This window comes from Scyliorhinus torazame, chromosome 8 (assembly GCF_047496885.1).
Source record: "Scyliorhinus torazame isolate Kashiwa2021f chromosome 8, sScyTor2.1, whole genome shotgun sequence".
In the NCBI taxonomy this organism is placed as follows: domain Eukaryota; kingdom Metazoa; phylum Chordata; class Chondrichthyes; order Carcharhiniformes; family Scyliorhinidae; genus Scyliorhinus; species Scyliorhinus torazame.
In genome coordinates this window covers 135,647,553-135,675,320 of record NC_092714.1, presented here as the reverse complement: position 1 = coordinate 135,675,320, position 27,768 = coordinate 135,647,553, and the positions used below count along the sequence as shown (strand labels likewise).

General features: G+C 48.3%; 1 protein-coding gene across 3 annotated transcripts in view; it reads left to right on the top strand.

Annotated features, from left to right (window-relative positions):
* trim13 (tripartite motif containing 13) overlaps positions 1–27,490 on the top strand; it is a 53,122-nt gene extending 25,632 nt beyond the window's left edge. For all 3 annotated transcript variants that reach the window (XM_072514223.1, XM_072514220.1, XM_072514222.1), the window contains one exon: positions 25,700–27,490. In XM_072514223.1, coding sequence (XP_072370324.1) covers positions 25,702–26,883 — 1,182 coding nt within the window. In that variant the 5' untranslated portion in view covers positions 25,700–25,701 and the 3' untranslated portion in view covers positions 26,884–27,490. The remainder of the gene's footprint in view (positions 1–25,699) is intronic.
* The last annotated feature ends 278 nt before the right edge of the window (positions 27,491–27,768 follow it).

Below are 27,768 nucleotides of genomic sequence, written 5' to 3'. Positions count from 1 at the left end.
TGGGGGATATTTGGGTCTGAGATTACATGCAGATGGTGCTTACCCAATAATTCTGCTGCTGCTGATCGCCCGCACAAAAACTGAATTGACTTTTAACAAACCTATTTCTATACCTTAGCAAGAAAAGCTCCAAAATAGATGGCATGTAACCGTGTGCTTATTGTATAATATGTTTCTTAAAATGCAGTCTTGGCATTTTGATGGGAATTAATGCCCTTTTACGACTCCCAGAAGTAGAGTAGGCCATTCAGTCCTTTGACCCAATTCTGCCATTAATTTGGATCACTCCCATGTGGTTGACTTTCAACCACTCCCCTGAAATGGCCTATCAAACTACTGCAGCAAAGCCAGACCACCCAACATCAACTTAAAAACTTTGAAAGTAGTTGATTCTGCAAATGCCTCCTCACTACTGACTTGTGCAAAATTGGGAGAGCTGTCACACAGACTAGTCCAGTGGCAGCCTGACTGAACCATGCCTTCAGTCAAGGTCCCAGACACTTTCTCCCATCACTGTCTTTGGGTATGTTTTGTCCCAATGACAGCACAGACACACCGGGGGTGGGACAGTGATATATATAGTTGGGAGGGAATGGCCATCTTGAACTACTGCAGTCCATCTGGTTTCGGTACACCACCTGTGCTATTAGGAAGTTCCAGGGTTTTGACCAGTGCATAGTGGCAGCTGCAGCATTTCACGAAAGCCCCTTCAACAATACCGTTCCAAACTCCTGACTTCTACCACCAAAATGACTAAGGAACAGATGTAAGGGAACACCACTACCTGCAATTCCCCTCCAATGACACGCCATCCCAACTTGGACCTATATCTGCATTCCTTTACTGTCACTGGGCCAAAAAATATGGAATTTCAAACCAAAGAGCAATGTGGATGTACCTATACTTCATAGATTGCAGCTGTACGAACAGGTGTCTCACCACCACCTTTAGCTGCGATTGGACGAATAGCAAATAATGGCCTTACCAGGGCGGCTCGGTGGTGCAGTGGTTAGCACTGCTACCTCACCACGCTGAGGATCCGTGTTTGATTCCGGCTCCGGGTTACTGTCGGTGTGGAGTTTGCACATTCTCCCCGTGTCTGTGTGGGTCGCACTCCCACAACCCCAAACAAAATGTGCAGGGTAGGTGAATTGGCCGTGCTAAATTGCCCCTTAATTGGAAAGAAAAAGAATTGGGTACTCTAAATTTATTTTGAAAACATAATGGCCGGACCAGCGATGTTCGCCTCAGGAACAAATAAAAAAACTTGATCGCCTGACCCAACAAATCTCTGTCTTGAGTTCCAGGTTTTCACTGCGCTCTGTATGAAGGGCTGCTTGATTTTACTCTTGAATTGCCTGGCTCCAATTTTTAACATTATGCTCCCTTATTTTGGATTTTCATACATGTTTAACACTAGGTGGGATTCTCCAGCCGCATCCGCCCAGCGACCAGAGAATCGCGTCAGGTCAATGGACTTCTTGACTGCGTGTCGCCCGTGGCGAGAATCCAGCACTATCTCTGTATATCCGTTTTAACATCTTAAGCACCTCTATTGGGTCATCTCTCAATCTTCTAGATTCAAGGGAATACAAGGTTATTTAATCGGTGCTCCATGATTTAACCCCTTTGTGCCTCAGTTTCATACTGGTGAATCTGTCCTCTACACCGGCGATCCAGAACTGAATGCAGTACTTTAGATGAGGTCTGAACAAAGCTCTCTAACTTGCCTGCAATTTCACTGCGTTTTGTTCTTGCTGGGAAATCTTAATGTTTACAGATTGGCAGAAAATATCCAAGATTTAAAAAAATATGCTATCATATCAAATAATTAGAAACACAAAGGAACTCTATCATGTTACTGTGTTTGACATCTGACCACTACTATGTAGTTTACCATAATCTTCAAATCTCTTCTTCAAGAGTACAACCCTGGGTTAGAGCTGCATTCTCCAACTTGTTTTTGTGCTGACCTGTCCAGTCAGCTTTCACGTGCTCAGAATATCTGGAAGAGGGGCAAGTGGACCATTACTAAAGTGTAGTTTAATGCTGCATCTTATTGTTTGTGTTTGAATTGTGCAACAGTATGTTTGATCTTATTTATGGGGCAGACATTGAGTTCTGAAATTAGGAACTTTGTAAGAATTGTTGATGAATTAGCACTTTAACAAACAATGTATTGACATATTCTAATCCCTCTCCGTTTCAAAACTGTAGTTAGGGGGCAGAAAGAGTAAATTCAGCCCATAGTATCTGTGCCATCCAAACTAGCCACCTACTTTAATCCCACTTCCCTGCACCCAGTCTGTAGCCATGCAGATTATAGCACTTCAGGTGCAGATCCAGGTTTTTTTCCCGATGAGTTGAGCGCTTCAGCCTCAATTAGTAAGTTCAGGCAATGAATTCCAGACACCCACCACCCTTTGGGTGAAAATGTTTTCCCTCATGTCCCCTCTAATCCTTCTACCAATCGCTGTATCTATGTCCTCTGGTAATTGATCTCTCGTAAGAACATTATTTGGAGCAGGAGTAGGCAATTCAGCCCCTCTAGCCTACTCTACCATTCAATACGATTATGGCTGATCTCATCTACAGCTTCTTGCCTGCTCCCTATAACCGTTCATCCTGCTATCTATCTGCTCGGATTTGTTTCGTGTTCTGGTGTCCACTGCTCTCTGGATAGAGAATTCCACAAATTCATGCCCTTTGAGTGAAATAATTCCTCATTTGTGTTTTAAATATGTCACCCCTTGGTCTAAAACTATGGCCTCTCATTCTAGAATGCCCAACAAGGGGAAACATCTGCTCTACGTCTATCCTGCCAACCTTTTTATATGCCTCAATAGATCTCCCCTCATTCTTCTAAACTCCAGCAAGTATGCACCTTAACTGCTTAATCTCTCTTCATAAGACAAATCCTTCTTCCCTTGAATCTCTATCTTGTGAACCTTCTCTGAACTGCCTCTAAAGCACTTGTAACCTTCCTTAAGTAAGGGGACCAAAACTCTGTGCAATACTCCAGATGTGGTCTCACCAATGCCCTATACAGTTCCAACTGCACTTCCCTACTTTTATACTCTGTTCCATTAGCAATGAAAGCCAAAATTTGGTTTACCTTATTACCTTTTGTACCTACGTACTAACTTTCTGTGATTTGTGCACAAGGACGCACACATACCTCTGCAATGAAGCATTTTGAAGTTTTTCTCCTATAGATAATTTGCCTTTTTATTCCTGAGCAAAATGGATAACATCACACTTATCCACGATAAATTCCATCTGCCAAACTTTGGCCCATTCACTTAACCTATCCATTTGTAAATTTCATATTTCCTCGTCACAACTTGCTTTTCCATTTACTTTAGTTTCAGCTGCAAATTTAGCCATAGTGCATTATATCCCTGTGTTCAAGTCATTAACATAGATTGTAAATAGTTGGGGCCTGAAAAGACCATTTCCAAGCTGATGTTACCCCAACCCTGTCGGATTCTACTTTGTGTATTAACCTATTGTGCAGCACCTTATCAAATGCCTGCTGGAAGTCTAGATACACTACATCTACAGGACACCCATTATCCACTTTGCTTGTTACATCTTTGAAGAACTCCAGCAAAGTGGTTGAACACTACCTTTTCATAAAACTATGTTGACTCTGGATTGCATTTTGATTTTCCAAAAGTTCACTGCCTTAATGGATTCCAACAGTTTCCCAACGACGGATGTTAAACTTAACTAGCCCCCTTTTTGAACCGAGGTGTTACATTTGCCTCTTTCCAATCCATTAGAACCTTTTCCAGAATTCAGGGAGTTTTGTAATATTATAACCAATGCCTGTACTATCTTTCCTTTAAGACCCTAGTTTGTGGGCTATCAGGCACTGGGGATTTGTCTGTATTTAATCCAGAGAGCTGGCTCAGTACTATTTCCCTAGTGATTGTGGCCATTTTAATTTCCTCTTCAACAACCACTGCATTTCCTGTTACTACTGGGATGGTTCTAGTGTCCTCCACTGTGAAAACTGGCAAAATATTGATTTAGTGTCTCTGCCATTTCTGTGTTCTGCATTATTAATGCCCCAGTCGCTTCCTCTAAGGGGCCAACGTTGACTTTAGCTACTCTCTTTTATACATTTATAGAATCTTTTGCTATCTGTTTTTATTTTTTGTGCTAGATTTCTTTTCATTATTTACCTTTGCTCTTTTTATTTTTAGTACCCCTCTGTTGGACTTCAAAAGTTTCCCAATCTTTCAGCCTGTCACTGATTTTTGCAATGGGGTGGATAGCATAGTGGTTAGCACTGCTGCCTCGCAGCTCCAGGGACCCGGATTCAATTCTGACTTTGAGTGACTGTCTGTGTGCAGTTTGTATTTTCTCCCCATGTCTGCGTGGGTTTCCTCCGGGTGCTCCGGTTTTCTCCCACAGTCCAAAGATGTGCAGGTTAGGTGGATTGGCCGTGCCAAATTGCCCCTTGGTGTCCAAAAGGTTAGTTGGAGTGCTGGGTTACGGAGATTGGGTAGTGCGTGGGCTTAGGTGGGGTCTCTTTCCAAGGGCCACTGCAGACTCGGTGGGCCGAATGGCCTCCTGCACTGTAAATTCTATGAATATGATATACCTTTGTTACCTTTAACCTCCTTGCTTAGTTTCGGATGCATTAGCCCCACTCTTACAATATTCTTCTCTGGAATGTGTTTTAGTTAGGAGGAATTGAATATCTCCTTAAATATCTGTCACTGTTCATCAACTTTTAATCTTGTCTATCCAGTCCACAAGGGCCAAATCTGACTTCATGCCTATGTATACCTTGGATTAATATCAGAACACTAGTGTGGGACTCTAGTTTATTGCCCTAAAACTGAATTTGAAATTCTTTAAAAAAAAAAAAATTTTGAGTACTCCATTCTTTTTTTTTCAATTAAGGGGCAATTTAGCATGGCCAATCCACCTACACTACATATCTTTGGGATGTGGGGTGACTGAATTTGCAATATAAGCATGCAATGAACACTCTTCCCTGAGGATCCTTTACTACAAGATCATTAAATAATCCCAAATCATACACCATACTAAATCCAAAACCGCTTGCTCCCTGTTTGGTACAACAACATATTGTTCCAAGAAATGATTTCTAATACACTCTACGAATTCTCCTTTGAGTTACCTTTGCTAATTTGATTAATCCAGTCTATATGCTTATTAAAATCATCCATGATTATTATTGTACCTTTCTTACAAACCCCCAGTATTTCCTTGTTTATACTGTGGAACTACTATTAAGGGACCGGTACATTACTCCCACCAGAGACTACTTTCCACTGCTATTTCTATCCAAATTGATTCTACGTTTTGATCTGCAGTGCCGATATTATTTCTCAATATAATACTGATCCCTTCCTTTACTAACAAAGCTATGCCATCTCCTTTTTTGGGACCCTTCGATATTCAGCTCCCAGACCTGGTCTTGTAATCATGTCTCCGTAATCTCCACCAAATCATACCCTGTTGCCTCTATTTGCACTGTTAGCTCATTAATTTTATTCAAAATGCTACGCACATTATGATTCAAAGCCTTTAGGTTTGTCCTATCATTAATTTTCCCTACTCTTGTGCAATTCCCTGGTGTAATATGATGTTCACAAGCTTTGTCCCTTCTTTTCATTATCTGTGAACAATTGGCCTCATCATTAACCTTCTCTTTAAACATGATTTTTAAAAAATGTCCTTCAGACTGTGCCTTCCCTACTATTTAGTTTAAAGCCCTATCCTACGTTATTTGATTTTGCCAGGGCACTAGTCCTGGCATGATTCCAGTGGGAGCCCATCCCAACACAACAGCTCCTTTTTCCAGTACTGTGCCAATTTCCCATGAACTCTAACTCATTTCTCCCACACCAATCTTTGAGCCACACATTTACCTCTTTAGCCTTCTTGACCTTATCTATGCCAGCAGAAACTGCTCTTTCCTGTCTAGGGGTCTCCTAATTTTGTACACCACAATTAGATTGCCCCTCTGACCAAAGGAAAGCAACCCTAGCCTATCCAATCTTTCCTTATAGCTGCAATTCTCAAGCCCTGGCAACATGTTAGTAAATCTCCTCTCCATGCTGGCCCGTCATGCTCTTTGAAAGAGCATTCCAATTAGATCTATTGCCTGACCTTTGCCCATAGCCCTGCAAATATTTCCCCTTCAAGTATTTATCCAGTTCCCTTTTGAATGCTATTGAATCTGCTTCCACCACCCTTTCAAGCAGTGTATTCCAGATAATAACTGACTGCGTGACTGACTTTACGAAGCCTGTCTGGTCCTCCGCGACCACCCGAGACACAACCTTCCATCCTTCCCGCCACCAACTTAGCCAGCACTTTCTCATCTGTTTTTAACAGCGATATGGGCCTAAACAACCCACATTCCAACGGGTCCTTCCCGTTCTTTGGTATCAATGTGATTGTTGCCTGCGTCATCGTCTCCAGCAGCTCCCCATTCTCCAACCTTCATTAAACACCCCCAGAGATGCGGTGCCAGGTCCGTCTAAAATTCCACTGGGTAACCATAGGGCCCTGGGGCCTTCCCTGACTTTGTACCCTTTATTACTCTCCAATACCTCCCTTAGGCCTAAAGGCTCCTCTAGTGCCTGCCTCTTCTCTTTCCTCCAACTGTGCAAACTGTTGCCCATCTAAAGACTGCCCCATGTCTTCCTCTTCACCCCACCCCCCTCCCGGGTCCGCCCTGTACAGCTCCTTATAGTATTCCCTAAATGTCTAATTTATCCTCCTGGGCTCGTTCACCACCTCCACTGTTTCAGCCCGTAGCCTCAATATTTCCATTGAATATAGTCTCCCTCCGCAGCTGATGTGGTAACCCTGTATTCATACTGCATCCCCCTTGCCTTGCGCAGCTGCCCCACCGCCCTCCCAGCGTCAACCTATCAAATTGCCCCTGCAACTTTTTCCTCCTCGCCAATCTTTCCGTGATTGTCGCCATCCAGTACCCCCTATCTACTTTGACTATCTCGCTCATACTCCTCCCTCCTTTCCCTATCCTCATCTGCCTTGAACGAGATAATCTTCCCGCAGATCACCGCCTTTAGTGCTTCCCAAAATGTGGCCCACAACACCTCCCTGTTCTGGTTCAACTCTACATAATCTTTAATCCGACCGCACTTTAGCACCCTCTATCCGCCAACAACCCTGAATCGGGCCTCCACCCCAGCCTCTGCTCCCGTCCTGATCTAAGCCGAATCTCCAGCTAGTGGAATGGCTGATCCAAATGATTATCTCCGCGTACTCTGCCCCCTCCACCCCAACCAAACCCCCGGCTAACCACAAAAAAGTTGATTCTTGAATACACCCTATAAAAAGGTGAGAAAAAGGAATACTCCCTTCCCCCTGGGTTCTTAAAGCGGCATAGATCCACCAGACCCATCTTTTCCATGAACCCTCCCAACTCTGTTGCCATTCGTATCCTACCCATTGACCTGGGAATCGACTTATCTACTCTCGGCTCTAGGACACAGTTTAAAATCTCCTCCCATGACCAAATCCAGGATCGCTGCCAGCAGCCCCCTCATAAAACTTACATCATCCCAATTCAGTGCATATACATTCACCAATACCACCGGCGACCCGTCCAATACCCTGCTCATCATCACATATCTCCCACCCGGATCCCTCATTTCCTTCATGCTCACAAACCCCTTTTTCTTGCTCATCAGGATGGCCATCCTCTGCAACTTTGAGTCGAATCCTGATTGGAATACCTGACCCACTCGCCCATTTCTCTGCCTAACCTGGTCCTTCATGTGGAGGTGTGTCTCCTGCAGAAAGACCCCTCCGCCTTTAAACTCCTGAGATGCGCAAAGACCTAAGATCTTTTCACCGGTCCATTGAGCCCTCACGCGTTGCATGTTATAAGCCTAACTTGGGGCTTACGCCTCCATTCCCCTCTACTGTCTGCCATCCTCCCCTTTCAGCTCTAACCCCTTTCATTTCACCCTGTACCTGGCCCATCCAAGTTGGCCCCCTTCTCCGCCCCTGACCATGCATCTTCTCCAACCCTGCCACGTCACGTCCCACTCCTTTCCTGCCATCCCCCTCTGTCATCTCTCGTGGCCTTCTCTGTCACCTCACTTGCTTTCACCAGCATTACCTGCCAGCCTGCCAGCATGGCAACACCTGCCCAAAGGCTCCTCTTACTGGCCCCTCCCCCCACCCTCCCCTCTTTGTTCTATGAAGAAGGCTCCCTGCCGAACTCCCCCTCCCCCACCCAAACAAACAAAGACACATCTCAAACTACAGGTCACCTCCCCCAAAAGCAAACAAACAAGAAAAACACAGCCACAAGTAGCAGCAGGAGGGGAGGGGGGGGGACGGGGACGACGACAACGCGAATCCTGACAAATGTTTCATCCCCACTACCCATTATCGACCCAACAAAATGCCCTCCACTTAGGAGGAAAAGAAAAAAAGCCCCTCCTCCCTCTAACCCCCACTCTACCTGCATCTTCCTTTGTTCTAGAGTGCCAGCATGCCAGCTCCCAAAAATGTTCAGTTCTCCCCCAGTTTTTGCTCCTTGATAAAGACATTTACTGTTTCTGGGGTCTCAAAGTAGTATTCCTGCCCCTCATAAGTCACCCATAGTTTTTCCGGTTAGAGAACCCCAAACCTGATCTGCTGTCGATATAGCACCGCCTTGGCCCTGTTGAACCCCACACACCATTTTGCCAATTCAGTTCCAAAGTCCTGATGTATTTGGGCCTTGTTCCTCTGCCATTCGCAGTTCCACTTCTCCTGGCCCACTGCAGGATCTTCTGTTTCTCCACGAACTTGTGGAGTGTCATGATCACCGCCCGCGGCGGCTCCCCAGCTCTTGGCTTCTGCCTCAGAGACCTGTGCTCTCTGTCCATCTTCGGGGCCTTATCCAGCACACCCTCCTCCACCAGCACCCCCTCCTCCACCTGCCCAGCCAGCATCCTCGAGAATACCTCCTGGCACTCATACTTCTACTTCTTCAGGCAGGGTTTGCAAATTATGCTTTCTCGACCTGTTTTCCTGCTCCTCCACCTTTGTTCTCAGCGTCTTGCCAAGGTCTCTTAAGAGCCCCACCTCCGCCTCCAGCTCCACCACTATCTTTATGTCTGACATCACCCTCGCAATCTCTTGGATCTGTGATCCCTGTGCAACCAGACATTTTTCAACCTTTTCCATTGAGCCCTTCAGGGGTGCGACAGCCCCTTCGATCTATTGTCATGTAAGAAATGTGTATTTCTCAAATGGCAGCAGTGATGCCAGAGTGTGGGTGGAGCTGGGCTGTCTTTCACTTTCATTTTGAGCTGAAAAGCTGCTTTGTGGCTCTGTTTAGTTTTGTTTTAGATTTGGAGAAGCTGCAATCACAGCAAGATGTGTATGAATCGCTGCGAGCCAAAGAATGTTCATTTGGTGATTTCAAAGTTGGAACTGCTCTCCTTCTGTAAAATGGGTTTTTGTCTTATGGATATCTTGAGTACTGTATTCTTTGTTGGGGCGTATTTGAATTGATGGTTGCTAAGATGTTCACTCTGTCTATAAAATGTTAACTGGGTTCATAGAATAAACATGGTTTTTGTTTAAAAATACTCTTTGTTGTCTGTTGCATCACACCTGTAAAGTGGACCCTTGTGTTCCCCATAACTAAAATCTATTTAAAGTTGTGGGTCAGGTGAACTCCATGATACACTTTGGGGTTCTCTAAACCCTGGACCTTAACACTATCCTCCTTCCTCTGCTGACGGAACTCTTCCCTGATGGAAGACCATTAACTGTTCCATTTAGGGCCTTCCAACTTGCACTGACATCTTTCCACCAGCTGCTGCACAGGTCTCTTCCAACTCCTTGGCCAGATCCTTCACCTTCTGCTGGGTTTGGTAGCGAGCAGTCATGGGGAGGGGGGGGGACTTCTCCAACCTTCAGCTACACTTTTCTGTCGACGTTACATCCGTTTTTGGTTAAAAGAGCTCTTTTCTACACCTTCAAGCAGGAGCTGCCCTGTGTGTGACCACTCACACCATGGCTGCCACCAGAAGTTCTAATCTATGCTATCATGAACACTACTTTTTTTCCACCTCCCAAACATCTCTGATCCGCCCTTCTCTTCTATCTTCTGCTGAAATCGTCCTTCATAACTTGGTTATTCCAATGCACTCCTGGCAGAGCTCATCCAAAACTTAGCACCTGCTCTAACTCTCATCAAGTCTCACCCATGTCCAACATTTTCACTAATTTCTGTTTGTTGGACTGCAATATCTATTAAGATTACCACATGGCTGACTTCTGGTGGTGACTTGTAGGTGGAGATCGCATATCAGGTGTCTCCTGCGAGAGACTTTGATTTTTGGACTTTTATGCCTGGTCTCGGGGATAGTTTCTGGAAGAGCTGGTGTGGAAAGTCGTAAGGAGGTGGGCAGCATGGTAGCACAGGTGGATAGCACTGTGGCTTCACAGCGCCAGGGTCCCAGGTTCGATTCCCCGCTGGGTCACTGTCTGTGCGGAGTCTGCACGTTCTCCCCGTGTCTGCGTGGGTTTTCTCCGGGTGCTCTGGTTTCCTCCCACAGTCCAAAGATGTGCAGGTTAGGTGGATTGGCCATGCTAAATTGCCCTTAGTGACCAAAAAGGTTAGGAGGGGTTATTGGGTTATGGGGATAGGGTGGAAGTGAGGGCTTAAGTGGGTCGGTGCAGACCCGATGGGCCGAATGGCCGCCTTCTGCATGTTCTATGAATGTTGAAGTCCCAGAAGAAAGGTCTTGGAAAGAAGGGGACGAACGAAAGTCTGCTGGCAAGTGTTGCTGTGAGTCCAGTAGGAGGAAAGATTGGCGGGGGCTGGGTCATCGGGTGGGGCCATCTCATTACGGTTGAAACGTTGACCGAGGTGGTGTCGGTGGAATTTAAAGGCTGTTTGAAAAACATTTGGAGCTACTTTGGAGGGAGATGGCGTTTTCGCTTAGAGTGGATGGAGGAGGCGATGACCCCGATAAGGTGGCATTGACAAAGACGTCGGTTGAGGTGCGTGAGCAAAGAGAGAAGATGAAAGGGTGGAGGAGACATTGTTGCAACACAGCGACAGTTCACCTCGATGGTTGAGGAGCAGTGGAGGGTGGCAGAGTGGAGCACAGGAGAACATGTCGAGGAGGCAAAATCTGAGGATCGTGGGTCTGTCCAAGGGGGTGGTGGGCCAGAGGCTGACCGAGTACTTTGCAAAGATGTTTGTCGAATTGATGGGGGGAGGGGGAAGAGCCCTCCCTCTGAGTTGGACAGGGCGCATCGATCGCTCCGGCTGAAGCCTAAAGTGAGTGAGCCACCAACGGCAGTCATAGTCTGCTTCCACAGCTACCACGTGAAGAAGGTTTTGAGTTGAGTAAAGCAGAGATGAGATGTGAAGTGGGAAGGCGTTGGCATACGCACATACCAAGATTTGTTGGCGTGAAAGTGGGTGGTCTTTGGACGGGTGAAGGTGGCACTGTACGGTTTGGAGTGGTCTACCCAGCAAAGCTGTGAGTGGCTTACAATTTGAAGGACTTTTATTTTGAGACGGTGAAGGCATTCATTAAAGCGGAAGAACTGGGACGGAGATGAGAGTGGAGACTTGGAATGGTTTTCTTATTGAGTTTTTTCTTTGAATTGGGGTTTTGTTTCTGTCTCTTAATGGGAGGGGGTTTATTTACATGTGTTCTTATGAGTGTGGTTCTTTTGTTGGTTTGTGGGAGGTGGGGTTCTGGGCATGAGGGGCTGGGTTACTGAGGGTGGGGTGGGAGGAGGGGGGCTCTGGCAGGTGCCACCGTGCTAGCAAACAAAGCTTGGTTAGTGAACAGGAGTGTGGTGGGGGGGAGGGGCCACTGTCGTTGGAGCCTGGTCGAACAGGTTTTGATGGACCTGGGAGGTGAGAATGGGGGGAGAGAATCTATACTGGGTGAGGTAGATAGTAAAAGCTTCTACAAATATATAAGACAAAAAAGAGTGGCTAAGGTAAATATTGGTCCTTTGGAAGATGAGAAGGGAGATTTAATAATAGGAGACGGGGAAATGGCTGAGGAGCTGAACAGGTTTTTTGGGTCAGTCTTCACAGTGGAGGACACAAATAACATGCCAGTGACTGATGGAAATAAGGATATGATAGATGAGGACCTTGAGATGATTGTAATCACTAAGGAGGCAGTATTGGGCAAGCTAATGGGGCTAAAGATAGACAAGTCTCCTGGCCCTGATGGGATGCATCCCAGAGTGTTAAAAGAGATGGCTAGGGAAATTGTAAACGCACTAGTGATAATTTATCAAAATTCACTAGACTCTGGGGTGGTCCCAGAGGATTGGAAAGTAGCAAACGTGACACCACTGTTTAAAAAAGGAGGTCGGCAGAAAGCGGGTAATTATAGGCCGGTAAGCTTAACTTCGGTTGTAGGGAAAATGCTGGAATCTATCATTAAGGAGGAAATAGCGGGGCACCTGGAGGGAAATTGTCCCATTGGGCAGACGCAGCTAAGGTTCACAAAAAGTAGGTCGTGTCTGACTAATTTGGTAGAATTTTTTGAGGACTTTTACCAGTGCAGTAGATGACGGGGAGCCAATGGATGTGGTATATCTGGATTTCCAGAAAGCTTTTGACAAGGTGCCACACAAAAGGTTGCTGCATAAACTAAAGATGCATGGTATTGAGGGTAAAGTGGTAGCATGGGTAGAGGATTGGTTAACTAACAGAAAGCAGAGAGTGGGGATAAATGGGTGTTTCTCTGGTTGGCAACCTGTAACTAGTGGGGTCCCTCAAGGATCAGTGTTGGGCCCGCAGTTGTTCACAATTTACATAGACGATTTGGAGTTGGGGACTAAGTGCAATGTGTCAAAGTTTGCAGACGACACTAAGATGAGTGGTAAAGCAAAAAGTGCAGAGGATACCGGAAGTCTGCAGAAGGATTTGGATAGGTTAGGTGAATGGGCTAGGGTCTGGCAGATGGAATTCAATGTTGCCAAGTGTGAGGCTATCCATTTTGGGAGGAATAACAGCAGAATGGATTATTATTTAAACGGTAAGATGTTAAAACATGCTGCTGTGCAGAGGGACCTGGGTGTGCTGATGTACGAGTCGCAAAAAGTTGGTGTGCAGGTGCAACAGGTGATTAAGAAGGCTAATCGAGTTTTGTCCTTCATTGCTAGAGGGATGGAGTTCAAGACTAGTGAGGTTATGCTGCAATTGTATAGGGTGTTGGTGAGGCCGCATCTGGAGTATTGTGTCCAGTTTTGGTCTCCTTACCTGAGAAAGGACATATTGGCACTGGAGGGAGTGCAGCGGAGATTCACTAGGTTGATCCCAGAGTTGAGGGGATTAGATTATGACGAGAGGTTGAGTAGACTGGGACTGTACTCATTGGAGTTTAGAAGGATGCGGGGGGATCATATTGAGACATATAAAATTATGAAGGGAATAGATAGGATAGATGCGGGCAGGTTGTTTCCACTGGTCGGGGAAAGCAGAACTAGGGGGCATAGCCTCAAAATAAGGGGAGGTAGATTTAGGACGGAGTGTAGGAGGAACGTCTTCACTCAAAGGGTTGTGAATCTCTGGAATTCCTTGCCCAGTGAAGCAGTTGAGGCTCCTTCTTTAAACGTTTTTAAGAAAAAGATAGATGCCTTTCTAAAGAATAAAGGGATTCGGGGATATGGTGTACGGGCCGGAGAGTGGAGCTGAGTCCACAAAGATCAGCCATGATCTCATTAAATGGCGGAGCAGGCTCGAGGGGCCAGATGGCCTACTCCTGTTCCTAATTCTTATGTAGGTGTTTGCAAGAAGAAGTGGATGGGGGAGATTCTGGGGGTGGGTGGACCAGAAACAAAAGGATGGGGTGGGTCCGCCCAGATGGGTGTGGCCTGGGTTAACGGTGATGGTGGATATGAGGGCTGGGGGTGGGGGGGGGGGGGGGGGGGGGGGGCGGAGCGGAGAAAGAGATCCCTGATCAGAATGGCAACAGAAAATGAGTGGGTTAGGGCTCATCTGCAAAGTCTAGGATGAGTCTGATATTCAAAGGAGAGGAGGGCAGCATGGTAGCACAGTGGTTAGCACTGTTGCTTCACAGCGCCAGGGTCCCAGGTTCGATTCCAGGCTTGTGTCACTGTCTGCTGAGCCTGCATGTTCTCCCCGTGTCTGCGTGGGTTTCCTCCAGGTGCTCCGGTTTCCCCCCACAAGTCCCGAAAGACGTGCTGTTTGGACATTCTGAATTCTCCCTCTGTACCTGAACAGGCACCGGAATGTGGTGACTGGGGGCTTTTCACGGTAACTTCATTGTAGTGCTAATAAATAATAAAGATTATTATTGTCATCTGTAAGCGATGTGGGAGGAGCCCTGTGAACCATGTTCCTGTTTTGGGCCTGCCTGAAGTTGGGAATGTTTTGGAGGGCCATTTTCAGTACCATTTTGGGGGTTCGACATGTTGATGTGGAGCCGGGTGTCCTGGAAGCCATATGCGGGGTGTTGGACCGGCCGGAGTTGCAGATGGGTGCGGGGGCAGATGTCTTGCCCTTTGCCTCAATGATAGCTCGCAGACAGGTCTGCTGGGTTGGAGGTCAGCTGCTCCACATGTGCCTCGGCATTGCGGGGGGACCTGGTGAGTGTTTGGCCCTGGAGAAAGTGAAATTTGCTCTAAGTTGGGGGTGATGGGTTCCCCACGGTGCAGAGCAAAATATCCTGAATGTCGTGCAGACACTCGCCCTCGGCTCCCTGCACAACAGCCTTACACAATCTACAAATCGTGGCCCAATCACAGACCGCTCCAGAACTGCCATCAAATACCCTCACTCTACTCGGTTTAACGCCTTCTCCAATGCCACAACCGCCTCTGTCTCCCTCCCCTCTGCCGGCGCCATAACCACATTCAGTAATGTTTGAAAGAGCTGCCTCCCTGTCACGAATCCCGTCTGATCTTCGCTTATCACCTTTGTGATGCACTCCGCCAACCTACCCGCCAAATATCTTCTCCAACACCTTTGCGTCCACATTCAAAAGTGATAGGGGCCTATACGACCCACGTTCTGCCGGATCCTTATCCTTCTTGAGCAACAGGGAGATCGATGCCTGCCCCAAAGTCTGTGGCAACTTCCCCTTTCCCTATCACCTCAAAACGTCCCCACCATCAGCGGCGCCAACTTATCTTTAAATTTCTTGTAATAGTCCACCGGAAACTCATCTGGCCCTGCTACCTTCCCTGACTGCATCCTCCCAATCGCATCTTTTATCTCCTGGTCCGCTATCGCCCCATCCTATATGGCCCTGTCCCCCACCCCAACCTCGGGTATTCCAAACCATCCAGGAATTCCTGCATCTCCCGATCCTTCCCAGGTGGCTCTGACCTATACAATCTCTTGTAAAACTCCTCAAACACCCTATTTATCTGATCTGGAGCCACCATCAACTTCCTGCTCTATTCCACACCTGAACAATTTCCCTCGCCGCTGCCTCCCTCTGAAGTTGACCTGCCAGAATGAGTCCCGCCTTCACTCCATACTGGTAGACCGCTCCCCTCGCTATCCTCAATTCCTTCCTTGTGGACAGCCGGTCAAAACTCGCCTGCAACTCCTTTCTCTTTTCGAACAGTGTTGGATCCACATCCTCTGCTTCATCTTCAAAGCTTCCCATACCACCACCTGTGAGACCTCACCCGTACGATTAAACCGCACATATTCCTCAATCACTTTGCCAATCTTATCACAAATCCTTCGGTCCCCCAACAGCCCCACATCCAATCTTCACCCATGCTTCTGCACTATTCCCTTCTCCAACATCATATCAACCCATGGTCTGATATCACAATTGCTGAATATTCCGACCCCTTCACCCCGGCCAACAGTGACTTCCCCACCACAAAAGAAATCTATCTGCGAATAGGCCTTATGAACTTAAGAGAAGAAAGAATATTCCCACTCCCCCTCGTGTGCATGAACCTCCAAGGGTCCACTCCTCCCATTTCCACCATTAACCCAGCCATTGCCTTCGCTCCCCCTGACTGGGTAAGCGATCGTGGTTGTGACCTGTCCAATTTTGGCTCCTACACAATATTCTAGTCTCCACCCACTATCATTTCATGTGAATCCAAGTCGGGGATGGCCCCACACACCTTTACAAACCCTGCATCATCCCAGTTGGAATCATACACGCTTACCAACGCCACCAACCTCCCTTCCAATGCCCCATGTCACTATTATGTACCTACCTCCCTGATCTGCCACAATGTTCTCCATTTGGAACCTCATTCTTTTATTCACTAGAACCGCAACCCCCAGTGCCCTACTATCTATCAGCCCTTTCCCAGCCTCCCCTGATCCTTCACCCTCGAGTGAGTCTCCTGCAGCATAGCCACATCTGCTTTCAAACTTTTCAAATGCACAAGCACCCTCAGCCTCATCACTGGGCCTCTCAACCCCCTCACGTTCCACGTAACTACCCTAACGGGGTCTCTTTCCTCTCCCCCATCCACCACCATCATCATTTCGGCCCTACCCACTGAGTCTGACACATCCTTATCCATTGTTGACATTAAACACCATCCCCTCCCCTCACTTTTCTCACCCCCTAGGCGCATTGAAACCTGTTCACCAGGCTACAATGTCCACAGCCCCTCCACCCACAACACCTCCTTTCACTAGCCAAATAAAATTAGCTAGTGTGGGTGCCCCTGCACAGGCCTTTACTCCCCGCCCAGTCCCAGGGAAGAAAACAATCACATCTATACTTTTCATTTAAAAAAAAAAAGGTTGCTCCTGTTATGGGTCAGGGTTTAGAGAACCCCAAAGTGTATCATGGAGTTCACCTGACCCACAACTTTTAATAGATTGTGGTATGGGGAGCACACGGCCCACTCTACAGGTGTGGTACCGCAGAAATGAAGAGGTTCTTTTTTAAAGCAAAACAATGTTTATTCTATGAACTCAAGTTAACCTTTTTAAAACAAACTAAATATCTTAGCAACCATTAATTCAAAGATAATCCCCAAAGAATACAACACTAAGTAATCCTTTAAGCTGTCCTTTTAACATCCAAAAGACTTAACAATCTTTAAACAGAAGCACATCAGGATTTACGTTCAATACTGAAAACATTTAAATTTCTGAATTCACCAAATGATCAAGAGATAGTCCTTCATAGCAGAGAGCTCAACAATATAGCTGCTTTGGCTGACTTCAGCTGCAACACACTGAAAAACGAAACCAAAAAGACAGGCATACCCAAGCTTTTCTCAAAGTGAAACTAAAAAGCCGAACCAGAGCTCAACTCCACCCACACTCTGACATCACTGCAGTAACATGAGCAGCCAAACATTTCTTAAAGCGACATTCTCATGACGCTTCAAAAAACTGTAACCTCTATAACAGCATGAAGAACATTATTCCATTCAAAGTTGCATATATACATTCATATATACATTCTCCCACTCTACTTCCATCCCAAGCCTTCTGCCTTCATAAATGCCTCCATTGTCTCAAAATAAAAGTCTCTGGGGTTGTGGGTCACCCTTAGCTTTGCTGGATACACCACTCCAAACCGCACTGCACTGTCGTACAAGGCCGACTTCACTCGTCCGAAAGCCGCTCGCCGCTTTGCCAATTCCACCGTCAAGTCCTGATAGATACGAACCTTGGCACCAGCCCATTGCACCTCCCGCTCCTCCTTTTCCCAGTTCCATACCTTCTCCTTCATGTTATAATCAATGAAAACAGATAATCGCTGCCCTTAGTAGTTTGTTTAACTTGGGCTTAGGCCTCAGCAACCGATGAGCTTGGTCCAGTTCATACCGAGCGGGTTCTTCTCCCTCCCCTATCGGTTCTGTCAACATCTTGGCAAAATACTCTTGTCGGCCTCGGGCCCTCCGCCCCCTTGGGCAGGCCCACAATCCTTAAATTGTATCGTCTCGAGCGGTTCTCAATATCCTCCAGCTTTGCTCGCAGCCCCTTATTGGCCTCAACAACCCTCTGCTGTTCCTCTCCCATTGAGGTGAGCTGATGCCGGCCAGCATCCTTGACACATATTTTGTGGCGCTCATTCCTTCCACACCCTCTGGTAGCTGCACAAACCCCAGGTTCTGCTGCCTGGACCTGCTTTCCTGCTCCTTCACCTTCACCCTCAATGACTTGACCAGTCACACTGCATCTCCATCCTTTGCTGGTGAAATTCATCTTTGGCTATCAACTGTTCCATCTGGGCCTTTCCTACTAATGATGCCCCTTCCCCCTCCACCATTTTTGCAATTGCTGCTGTGCCACAGGTCCCCTCCAATTCCTTAGCCAGGTCTTTAACTGTTTTTAGCAGGGTCTTGTAGCTAGTAGACATGCCAATCTTGAGGAGAACCTTTCCCTCTACACCTTGTGCACCACTTTCCTGCCGGAGCTAACCCGCTAGTGGGTATAAACTAAAGAGCTGGTCATTGACTTCAGGAAGCAAAGTACTGTACACACCCCTGTCCGCATCAACGGGACCGAGGTGGAGATGGTCAGCAGTTTCAAATTCCTAGGGATGCACATCTCCAAAAATCTGTCCTGGTCCACCCATGTTGACGCTACCACCAAGAAAGCACAACAGTGCCAATACTTCCTCAGGAAACTAAGGAAATTCGGCATGTCCACATTAACCCTTACCAACTTTTACAGATGCACCATAGAAAGCATCCTATCGGGCTGCATCACAGCCTGGTATGGCAACTGCTCGGCCCAGGACCGCAAGAAACTTCGGAGAGTCGTGAACACCGCCCAGTCCATCACACGATCCCTCCCACCCGGCTAACTCACTCTTCCAACTTCTTCCATCGGGCAGGAGATACAGAAGTCTGAGAACACTCACGAACAGACTCAAAAACAGCTTCTTCCCCACTGTCACCAGACTCCTAAATGACCCTCTTATGGACTGACCTCATTAACACTACACCCCTATATGCTTCATCCGATGCCAGTGCTTATGTAGTTACATTGTATATGTTGTGTTGCCCTATTATGTATTTTCTTTTATTCCCTTTTCTTCCCATGTATTTAATGAGCTGCTCGCAGAAAAATACTTTCACTGTACCTCGGTACACGTGACAATAAACAAATCCAATCCAATCCAAACCGACGCCTTTGAACCGGAGCTGTCTTGTATGCAATCACTCATCCATAGCCACCACCGGAAGTGTGGGCTTAGATTTTCAGTGCAATGTTTTGCCATAGAGTCCTGAAATGTGTAATTTCCAGGTACATTCTATGATAGTTATATTGCTGCATTTCTCAGACACTTAGTTGAAATGCAGCAGTGTTTTCCCACACTCCCTAGTCTTGTTCCAGAATCTGATTTCTCTCCCCAGGTTAGTGATGTGATCAACTCCTTTCCTAGGCAGCCATCTTGATTTTAATTATTCTCCCACCAGAGGCAGGTTTTGGATCTGAAACAGTCCCAACTCCTGTTTTCAACCCCCTTGGGGTAAATTCTGCCTCTGTCTATTTTACCAAATTTATTTAAACCTGTCAGAATTTTAAAATCCTCTGTTAGGTCACCCCTCAGCCTTCCTGTTCACCCTTACCATGTGGATTGCAGTTCTGAAATCGTCTGTCTAAGTCTCTTTTCCACCTTCTCCAATGCCTCCTATATCCTCTTTTCTAATATGTATACATTATTCATTTAAAAAAAAAAAAAATTTTTTTTATTAAAGTTTCACAAAATATCAACAACAAAATGTAAAAGGAACCCAATAGAATTAAATACAAACAAAACAACCCCGGGCCCCCCTCCCCCCAGACATAAATAATAAATTAACACCCGCCGAAACACATAGCAAATATATCCACTCCCTCAGATCCCCCAGTATAGACAAACAAAAATACAATGGAACCCCCCCCCCCCACCCGGGTTGCTGCTGCTGACCAATGTCTACCGTTCTGCCAGGAAGTCTAAAAACGGTTGCCACCGCCTGAAAAACCCTTGCACCGATCCCCTTAAGGCAAATTTCACTCTCTCCAATTTAATAAACCCCGCCATATCGTTGATCCAGGATTCCACGCTTGGGGGCCTTGCATCCTTTCACTGAAGAAGAATCCTTCGCCGGGCTACCAGGGACGTATTGGCCAGAATATCGGCCTCTTTCGCCTCCTGCACTCCCGGCTCCCCTGCAACCCCAAATATTACGAGCCCCCAGCCCGGTTTGACCCTGGATCCTACCACCCTTGACACTGTCATCGCTACTCCCTTCCTAAATTCCTCCAGCGCTGGGCATGCCCAGAACATATGGGTGTGGTTTGCTGGGTTCCTTGAACGCCTAACACACCTGTCCTCACCCCCCAAAAAACGGCTCATCCTTGTCCCGGTCATGTGTGCCCTATGCAGCACCTTAAACTGCATGAGGCTGAGCCTTGTGCACGAAGAGGAAGAGTTCACCCACCCAAGGGCATCTGCCCACGTCCCTTCCTCGATCTCCTCCCCCAACTCCTCCTCCCACTTACCTTTCAGCTCCTCCACCGAGGCCTCCTCCTCCTCCTGCATCACCTGGATGTTGCCGAGATCTTCCCCTCTCCACCCCACCACCCGAGAGCACCCTGTCCTGTACCGTGCGTGGCGGTAGCAGTGGGAATTCTACCACTTGCCGCCTGGCAAACACCCTTACCTGTAGATACCTAAAGGTGTTTCCGGGGAAAGCCCGTACTTTTCCTCCAGCTCACCCAGGCTCGCGACCATCCACAACCTTCTTATCCCTGCCCTGTGCCACACTGAAAACCCTCCATCTATTCTCCCTAGGAGAAACCGGTGGTTCCCCCGTATCGGGGTCCACACCGAGGCCCCCACTTCCCCCCGGTGCCGCCTCCATTGCCCGCAAATTTTGACGGTAGCCGCCACCACCGGGCTCATGATATACCTCATTGGAGGGAGCGGCAGTGGCGCCGTTGCCAGCGCCTCCAGACTCGTACCCTCACAAGACTCCGACTCCAGCCTCTTCCATGCCGCCCCCTCCCCCTCCATCACCCACTTGCGCACCATTGCTGCATTGGTGGCCCAGTAGTACCCACAGAGGTTGGGCAGCGCCAGCTCCCCCCATCCCTACTCCGCTCCAGGAACACCCTTCTCACCCTCTGAGTCCCTCGCACCCACACAAACTCCGTTATGCTCCTGTTGACCCACCTAAAGAAGGCCTTTGGGATAAGAATGGGGAGACACTGGAACAGGAACAAAAACCTTGGGAGCACCGTCACCTTGACTGACTGCACCCTACCCGCCAAGGACAGCGGCAACGCGTCCCATCTCTTGAACTCCTCCTCCATTTGTTCCACCAGCCTCGTGAAATTAAATCTGCAGAGCCCCCCAGCTCCTGGCCACCTGGACCCCCAAATACCTGAAGCTCCCCTCCGCCCTTTTTAGTGGGAGCTCGCCAATCTCCCTCTCCTGGTCCCCTGGGTGAACCACGAACAACTCGCTCTTCCCCATGTTGAGCTTGTACCCTGAGAAATCCCAGAACTCCCTGAGGATCCTCATTACCTCCGTCATTCCCCCTACCGGGTCCGCCACATATAGCAGCAATGTGCATAGAGCGACACCCTATGCTCCTCCCCACCCCGCACCAACCCCCTCCAGTTCCTCGACTCCCTCAGTGCCATAGCTAGGGGTTCAATCGCCAGTGCGAAGAGCAGGGGGGACAGGGGACACCCCTGCCTCGTCCCTCGATGCAACCAAAAGTACTCAGACCTCCTCTTGTTCGTGGCCACACTCGCCATCAGGACCTCGTACAACAGCCTAACCCACCTGACGAACCCCTCCCCAAACCCGAACCTCTTCAGCACCTCCCACAAGTGCCCCCACTCTACCCTATCGAATGCCTTCTCAGCGTCCATCGCCACCACTATCTCCACCTCCCCCTCCTTCGCCAGCATCATAACGTTCAGGAGCCTCCGCACATTCGCGTTCAACTGCCGCCCCTTCACGAACCCTGTCTGGTCTTCGTGGATGACCTGCGGCACCCAATCCTCAATTCTCGTGGCTAAGACCTTCGCCAGCACCTTGGCATCTACATTTAACAACAAAATCGGCCTGTAAGAGCCACACTGCAGGGGATCCTTGTCCCTCTTCAGGATCAAGGAGATCAGTGTCCGGGACATTGTCGGGGGCAAAGCCCCCCCCCCCCCTCCCTTGCCGCATTGAAGGTCCTAACCAGCAACGGGCCCAACAGGTCCACATATATTTTTTGTAAAATTCGACCGGGAAGCCGTCCGGCCCCGGTGCCTTCCCCGCCTGCATGCTCCCTATCCCTTTGGCCAGCTCCTCTAGCCCAATCGGGGCCCCTAATCCAGCCACCAGTCTCTCCTCCACCTTCGGGAATCTCAGTTGGTCCAGAAAGCAGCCCATCCTTCCCTCCTCCAGTGGGGGCTGGGACCGATACAGTTCCTCATAAAAGTCCCTGAAGACCCCATTGATGCCAACCCCACTCCGCACCATACTCCCTGCCCTATCCTTAACTCCCCCGATCTCCCTAGCTGCGTCCCGCTTCCGACGCCGGTGCGCCAGCATCCGGCTTGCCTTTTCCCCATATTCATAAACCGCCCCCTGGGCCTTCCTCCACTGCGCCTCCGCCTTCCTGGTGGTCAACAGGTCGAATTCGGCCTGGAGGTTACGCCTCTCCCTCAACAGTCCCTCCTCCAGCACATTCGCATACCTCCTGTCTGCCCTCACCATCTCCCCCACCAGCCTCTCCCTCTGCTCTCTCCTCTCCTTGTGGACCCTAATGGAGATCAGGTCTCCCCGAACCACCGCCTTCAGTGCCTCCCAGACCATCCACACTCAGACCTCCCCGTTATCGTTGGCATCCAGGTATCTATGCTTCCTCAGACCCGCTCGCTCACCTCCTCGTCCGCCAACAGCCCCACCTCCACGCGCCACAACGGGCGCTGGTCCCTCTCCTCCCCCAGCTCTAAGTCTACCCAATGCGGGGTGTGATCCGAAATGGCTACCGCCGAGTACTCGGTATCCTCTACTCTGCAATCAGCGCCCTGCTCATAACAAAAAAGTCGATCCGGGAATAGGCCTTATGAACATGCGAGAGAAGAATGAAAATTCCCTAGCCCCCGGCCTTGTAAATCTCCAAGGGTCCACCCCTCCCATCTGGTCCATAAACCCCCTCAGCACTTTAGCCGCCGCCGGCCTCCTACTCGTCCTAGACCTGGAGTGATCCAGTGCAGGATCCAACACCGTGTTAAAGTCTCCCCCCCCCCCCCCCCCCCCCCCCCCCCCCCCGATTATCAGGCCCCCCACTTCCAAGTCCGGGATCCAACCCAACATGCGCCGCATAAAACCAGCATTGTCCCAGTTCGGAGCATACACGTTGACCAGCACCACGCTCTCCCCTTGCATCTTACCACTTACCATTACGTACCTGCTGCCATTGTCTGTCACAATGCTCGACGCCTCGAACGACACCCTCTTTCCCACCAAGATCGCCACCCCCCGATTTTTGGCATTCAGCCCCGAATGAAACACTTGACCAACCCACCCTTTCCTTAATCTTACCTGGTCTGCCACCTTCAGGTGTGTCTCCTGGAGCATGACCACATCCGCCTTCAGCCCCTTCAGGTGCGCGAACACCAGGGCCCGCTTAACCGGCCCATTCAGTCCCCTTGCGTTCCAGGTTATCAGCCGGATCAGGGGGCTACCCGCCCCCCTCCCCGCCGACTAGCCATAACCGCTCCTCGGCCAGCCATGCGCCCGCGCCCCACGCCCGGCCCGTTCCCCACGGCGGCAGACCCCGGTCCCAAACCCATCTACTCGCTCCGGCTCCCCCTTAACCATACCAGCAGCAACCTGGTTTCCCCCCCCCCAGCTAGGACCCCTCCTAGCTGCATTGCTCCCCCCATTGCACTCCCGCAAGTCAGCTGACTCCTGCTGACCCCGGCCACTCCCACCACTCCTTCGACTCCTCCCATTGTGGGACTTCCCCTCCCCTCCATTACCCACCAGCAGGCTTTCCGCCTCCCCCTTCCATCACAAGCGCGGGGGAAAAAACCCGCGCTTCTCTGCCCCGGCCCCGCCCCCTTCTGCCTTCAGCATAGGAAAAAGCCCGCGCTTTCCACCTGCCCGGCCCCCCCTCCTCTGGTGCAGCTCCTTTTACAGGGTGAGTCCCCTCACCCCCGACTCGGGCCTCCCCCTCCCCCACAGGGCCCCATCCCCCCCTACCGGCCATCCACCCCTTACTCCGTTTACTTGCCCCCCTCCAAGAGCCCACCCGACAGACCTAACCAAAACAGTGCCCAACCCACCCTAACCACCCACACCGAACCAAAAAGAAACAAGAACAAAGAACCCCCCCTCAAAATGTAACACAACAACAACAAGCCCCGACCATCCCCATGCCCGACCCCCCATCCCGACCCTCAGTTTGTGTCCAGCTTCTCGGCCTGATCAAAGGCCCACGCCTCCTCCGGGGACACAAAATAATGGTGCTGGTCCTTGTAGGTGACCCACAGACGCGCCGGCTGCAGCATGCAAACTTCACCCTCTTCCTGTGCAGCACCGTCTTCGCCCGATTGTACCGGGCCCTCTACTTCGCCGCCCCCGCGCTCGAGTCCTGATGTATTTGAACCTCCGTGATCTCCCACCTGCTGCTGCTCTCTTTCTTGGCCCACCTGAGCACGCACTCCTGATCAGCGAACCGATGAAACCGCACCAGCACCGCCTGCTGCGGCTCGTTAGCCTTGGGCCTCCTCGCCAACACTCTATGGGCCCCTTCCAGCTCCAGGGGCCCCTGGAAGGACCCCGCTCCCATCAGCGAGTTTAACATGGTGACCACATAGGCACTCATGTCTGACCCCTCCAGCCCCTCCGGAAGGCCCAGAATCCCCAGATTCTTCCACCTCAACCGATTCTCCATCTCCTCGAACCATTCCTGCCATTTCTTGTGGAGCGCCTCCACCTTTACCGCTAGGCCCAAGATCTCGTCCTCGTTATCTGAGATCTTTTGTCGGACCTCGCGGATCGCCACCCCCTGGGCTGTCTGGGTCTCCAGCAGCTTATCAATAGAAGCCTTCATCGGCTCCAGCAGGTCTGCTTTGAGCTCCCTGAAGCAGCGCTGGATAGCCTCCTGCGCCCACTGCATCCACGCTGCCTGGTCCCCGCCCGCCGCCATCTTGCTCTTCTTCCCTCGCACTTTCTTTGGCTTCACCACCACTTTTTTAGTCGCCCCGCTCCTGGTCCAAGCCATACACTGTCGGGGGAATGTTGCAGTCTTCTTCCCACACTGGGAAATGTCTAAAAAGTGCCGTTGGGGGACCTGAAAAGAGCCCAAAAGTCAGTTCCAAGCAGGAGCTGCCGAACGTGCAACTTAGCTCTGCATAACCGCAACCGGCTATATACATTATTCATGAGTAACGGTCTATTCTTATTCCCAATTATGCCGTATTTATTCTAACTAAATTTAGGCCAGTCTTTTTCTGTTGCTGCGTCTCTAATGTGCTATTAAAAATATCCCATTGTTTGACCTGTCCATGAATTTTCCTCTCTGCTTGTCCATTGTTTCTATTCATTACATAACAGCCTGACTAAAAACAGGCACTTAGCATTGAGTATATATCAACAAGTGATTGTTTTTAAAATTCTACAATGTGGGTTCAATACCAACCAGCTAATCGCTTGTACTATATTTTTGAATATATATTCAAGATATTTATGATGTCTTTTCTATTTTTCTTAAATAGAAATGGAATTGTTTGAAGAAGAGTTGACCTGTCCCATCTGTTGCTGTTTATTTGAAGACCCACGAGTTCTCCCTTGTTCACACAATTTCTGCAAACAATGCCTCGAAGGCATCTTGGAAGGAAGTGGGAGAGGTATGCAATATAAAGTTCCTTTCAAATGTCCAACTTGTCGCAAAGAAACCCCTGCCATGGGAATTAGCAATTTGCAAGTGAATTATTCGCTGAGGGGAATAATAGAGAAGTACAACAGGATTCGAATCATACCTAAAATTCCGATCTGCAGGAAGCATAGTGGGCAACCACTGAACATCTTTTGCTCAACGGATCTTCAATTAATCTGTGGGTTTTGTGCTACTATGGGAGATCATGAGGGACATTCCTTCTGTGCCATCAAGGATGCCTATAGAGAAGAGAGAGAAGCTTTTGATGGACTTTTCCAAGGACTAGAAACCTGGTGTTCTGCTGATGTGCAGACATGTCTGGAGAAATTAGAAAGTGACAAGAAAAAGTCCCTGCAGCTAATAAGCAAGGATGCAAAAAAGGTGATGGAATATTTTACCAAGTTGCAGCACACACTGGAGCAGAAAAAGAATGAGGTTCTTTCAGATTTTGAAACCATGAAGCTGGTGGTGATGCAGGCCTATGATCCAGAGATAAATAAATTGAAGATGATCCTAGAAGAACAGAAAAGGGCTTTTACTATGGCAGAGACATTTAAGGATGTTACTGACCCAGTCTTATTTCTACAGCAGATGCAAGAGTTTCGTGATAAAATTAAAGTCGTTAAGGAAACACCATTGCCTTCCTGCACAGATGTTGAGGTGCATCCTGTAATGAAAAATTTTAATACGAGCCGTTGGGATAGCGTGAGGCTGAAGGATGTTGATAAAGTTACTTTGCCTACAGAGAATTATACCTTCAGATTCAAGGACCCTGCTAAGAAGACGGGCAGAGTGTTTACAGTTTCAATTATCTGTCTCCTGCTTTTTATCATGGCATTCTGTCATTGTGAGGTAATACTTGAGAGCATTGAGGCTTTGAAAAGTCAAATGACCACACTCACTGGCTTAGTGCACTATAGTGAAATTGTGGATATACTTTCACTTGGGTGTCAAGGGTGTAAAAGTATTATCCACAAGCTGTGGCAGAATGTAGCAGAATTTGTGCAAATTCTGAAATTGTAACCGCAACATCATCCATTGTGGAGTTGCATCTCTGAGATAGGACCAAGATATCTGGAATCTATCTTTCTCCCTACTGAATATGCAAGAAATTGTGAAGGAGTCATGATTTTTAAAAATATTTTGTACTTTAGTGAATTGGGGATTTTATTTTCAGGTTCAAGTTTTAAATTTATGGCAGTTGATTCATGTCATCAGATGGATACACTTTGGCTGTTTAATGTCTGCCTACATGATTGGGGACTGTTGTAACTGAATAATGGTCTCCCTTAGATTTATTTTATCTTGTAACATGGTGATATGCGAAGGATCTAATTAAATTAAATGTCTGAGTAATTGGTAGTTTTCCTACTTGCCACTTGCATTGTATAATCTAGGCACACATGCACGCGCAGTTATGCACATCTGCTTTCTGCTTCTGCAAAACCTGCAGCTTTTCATGAAGACTACTTGTTTTACCAAAACGAATATACTTTCATTTTTTGTGCATTGTTATGGATGAATACAGTGCTGTGCACATCATTACAGATGTACTTGTATCATTAAGGCATACATAGACTACAACTGATTCTGGATGCTTATACTTAATAAACCTTTTAATCATTTACAACTGCTTATTTTCAAATTAATTCAGAAATACGTGTGTTATAACACTACACGTTGCCAATAAAATTGACACTATTGTCCTATTCAGATGCAGCTTGCATTCTATAAATTAAACAGTGACTCATGCGTAATGCAATTCATAGATGTTATAGAACATAGAACAATACAGCGCAGTTCAGGCCCTTCGGCCCACGATGTTGCACCGAAACAAAAGCCATCTAACCTACACTATGCCATTATCATCCATATGTTTATCCAATAAACTTTTAAATGCCCTCAATG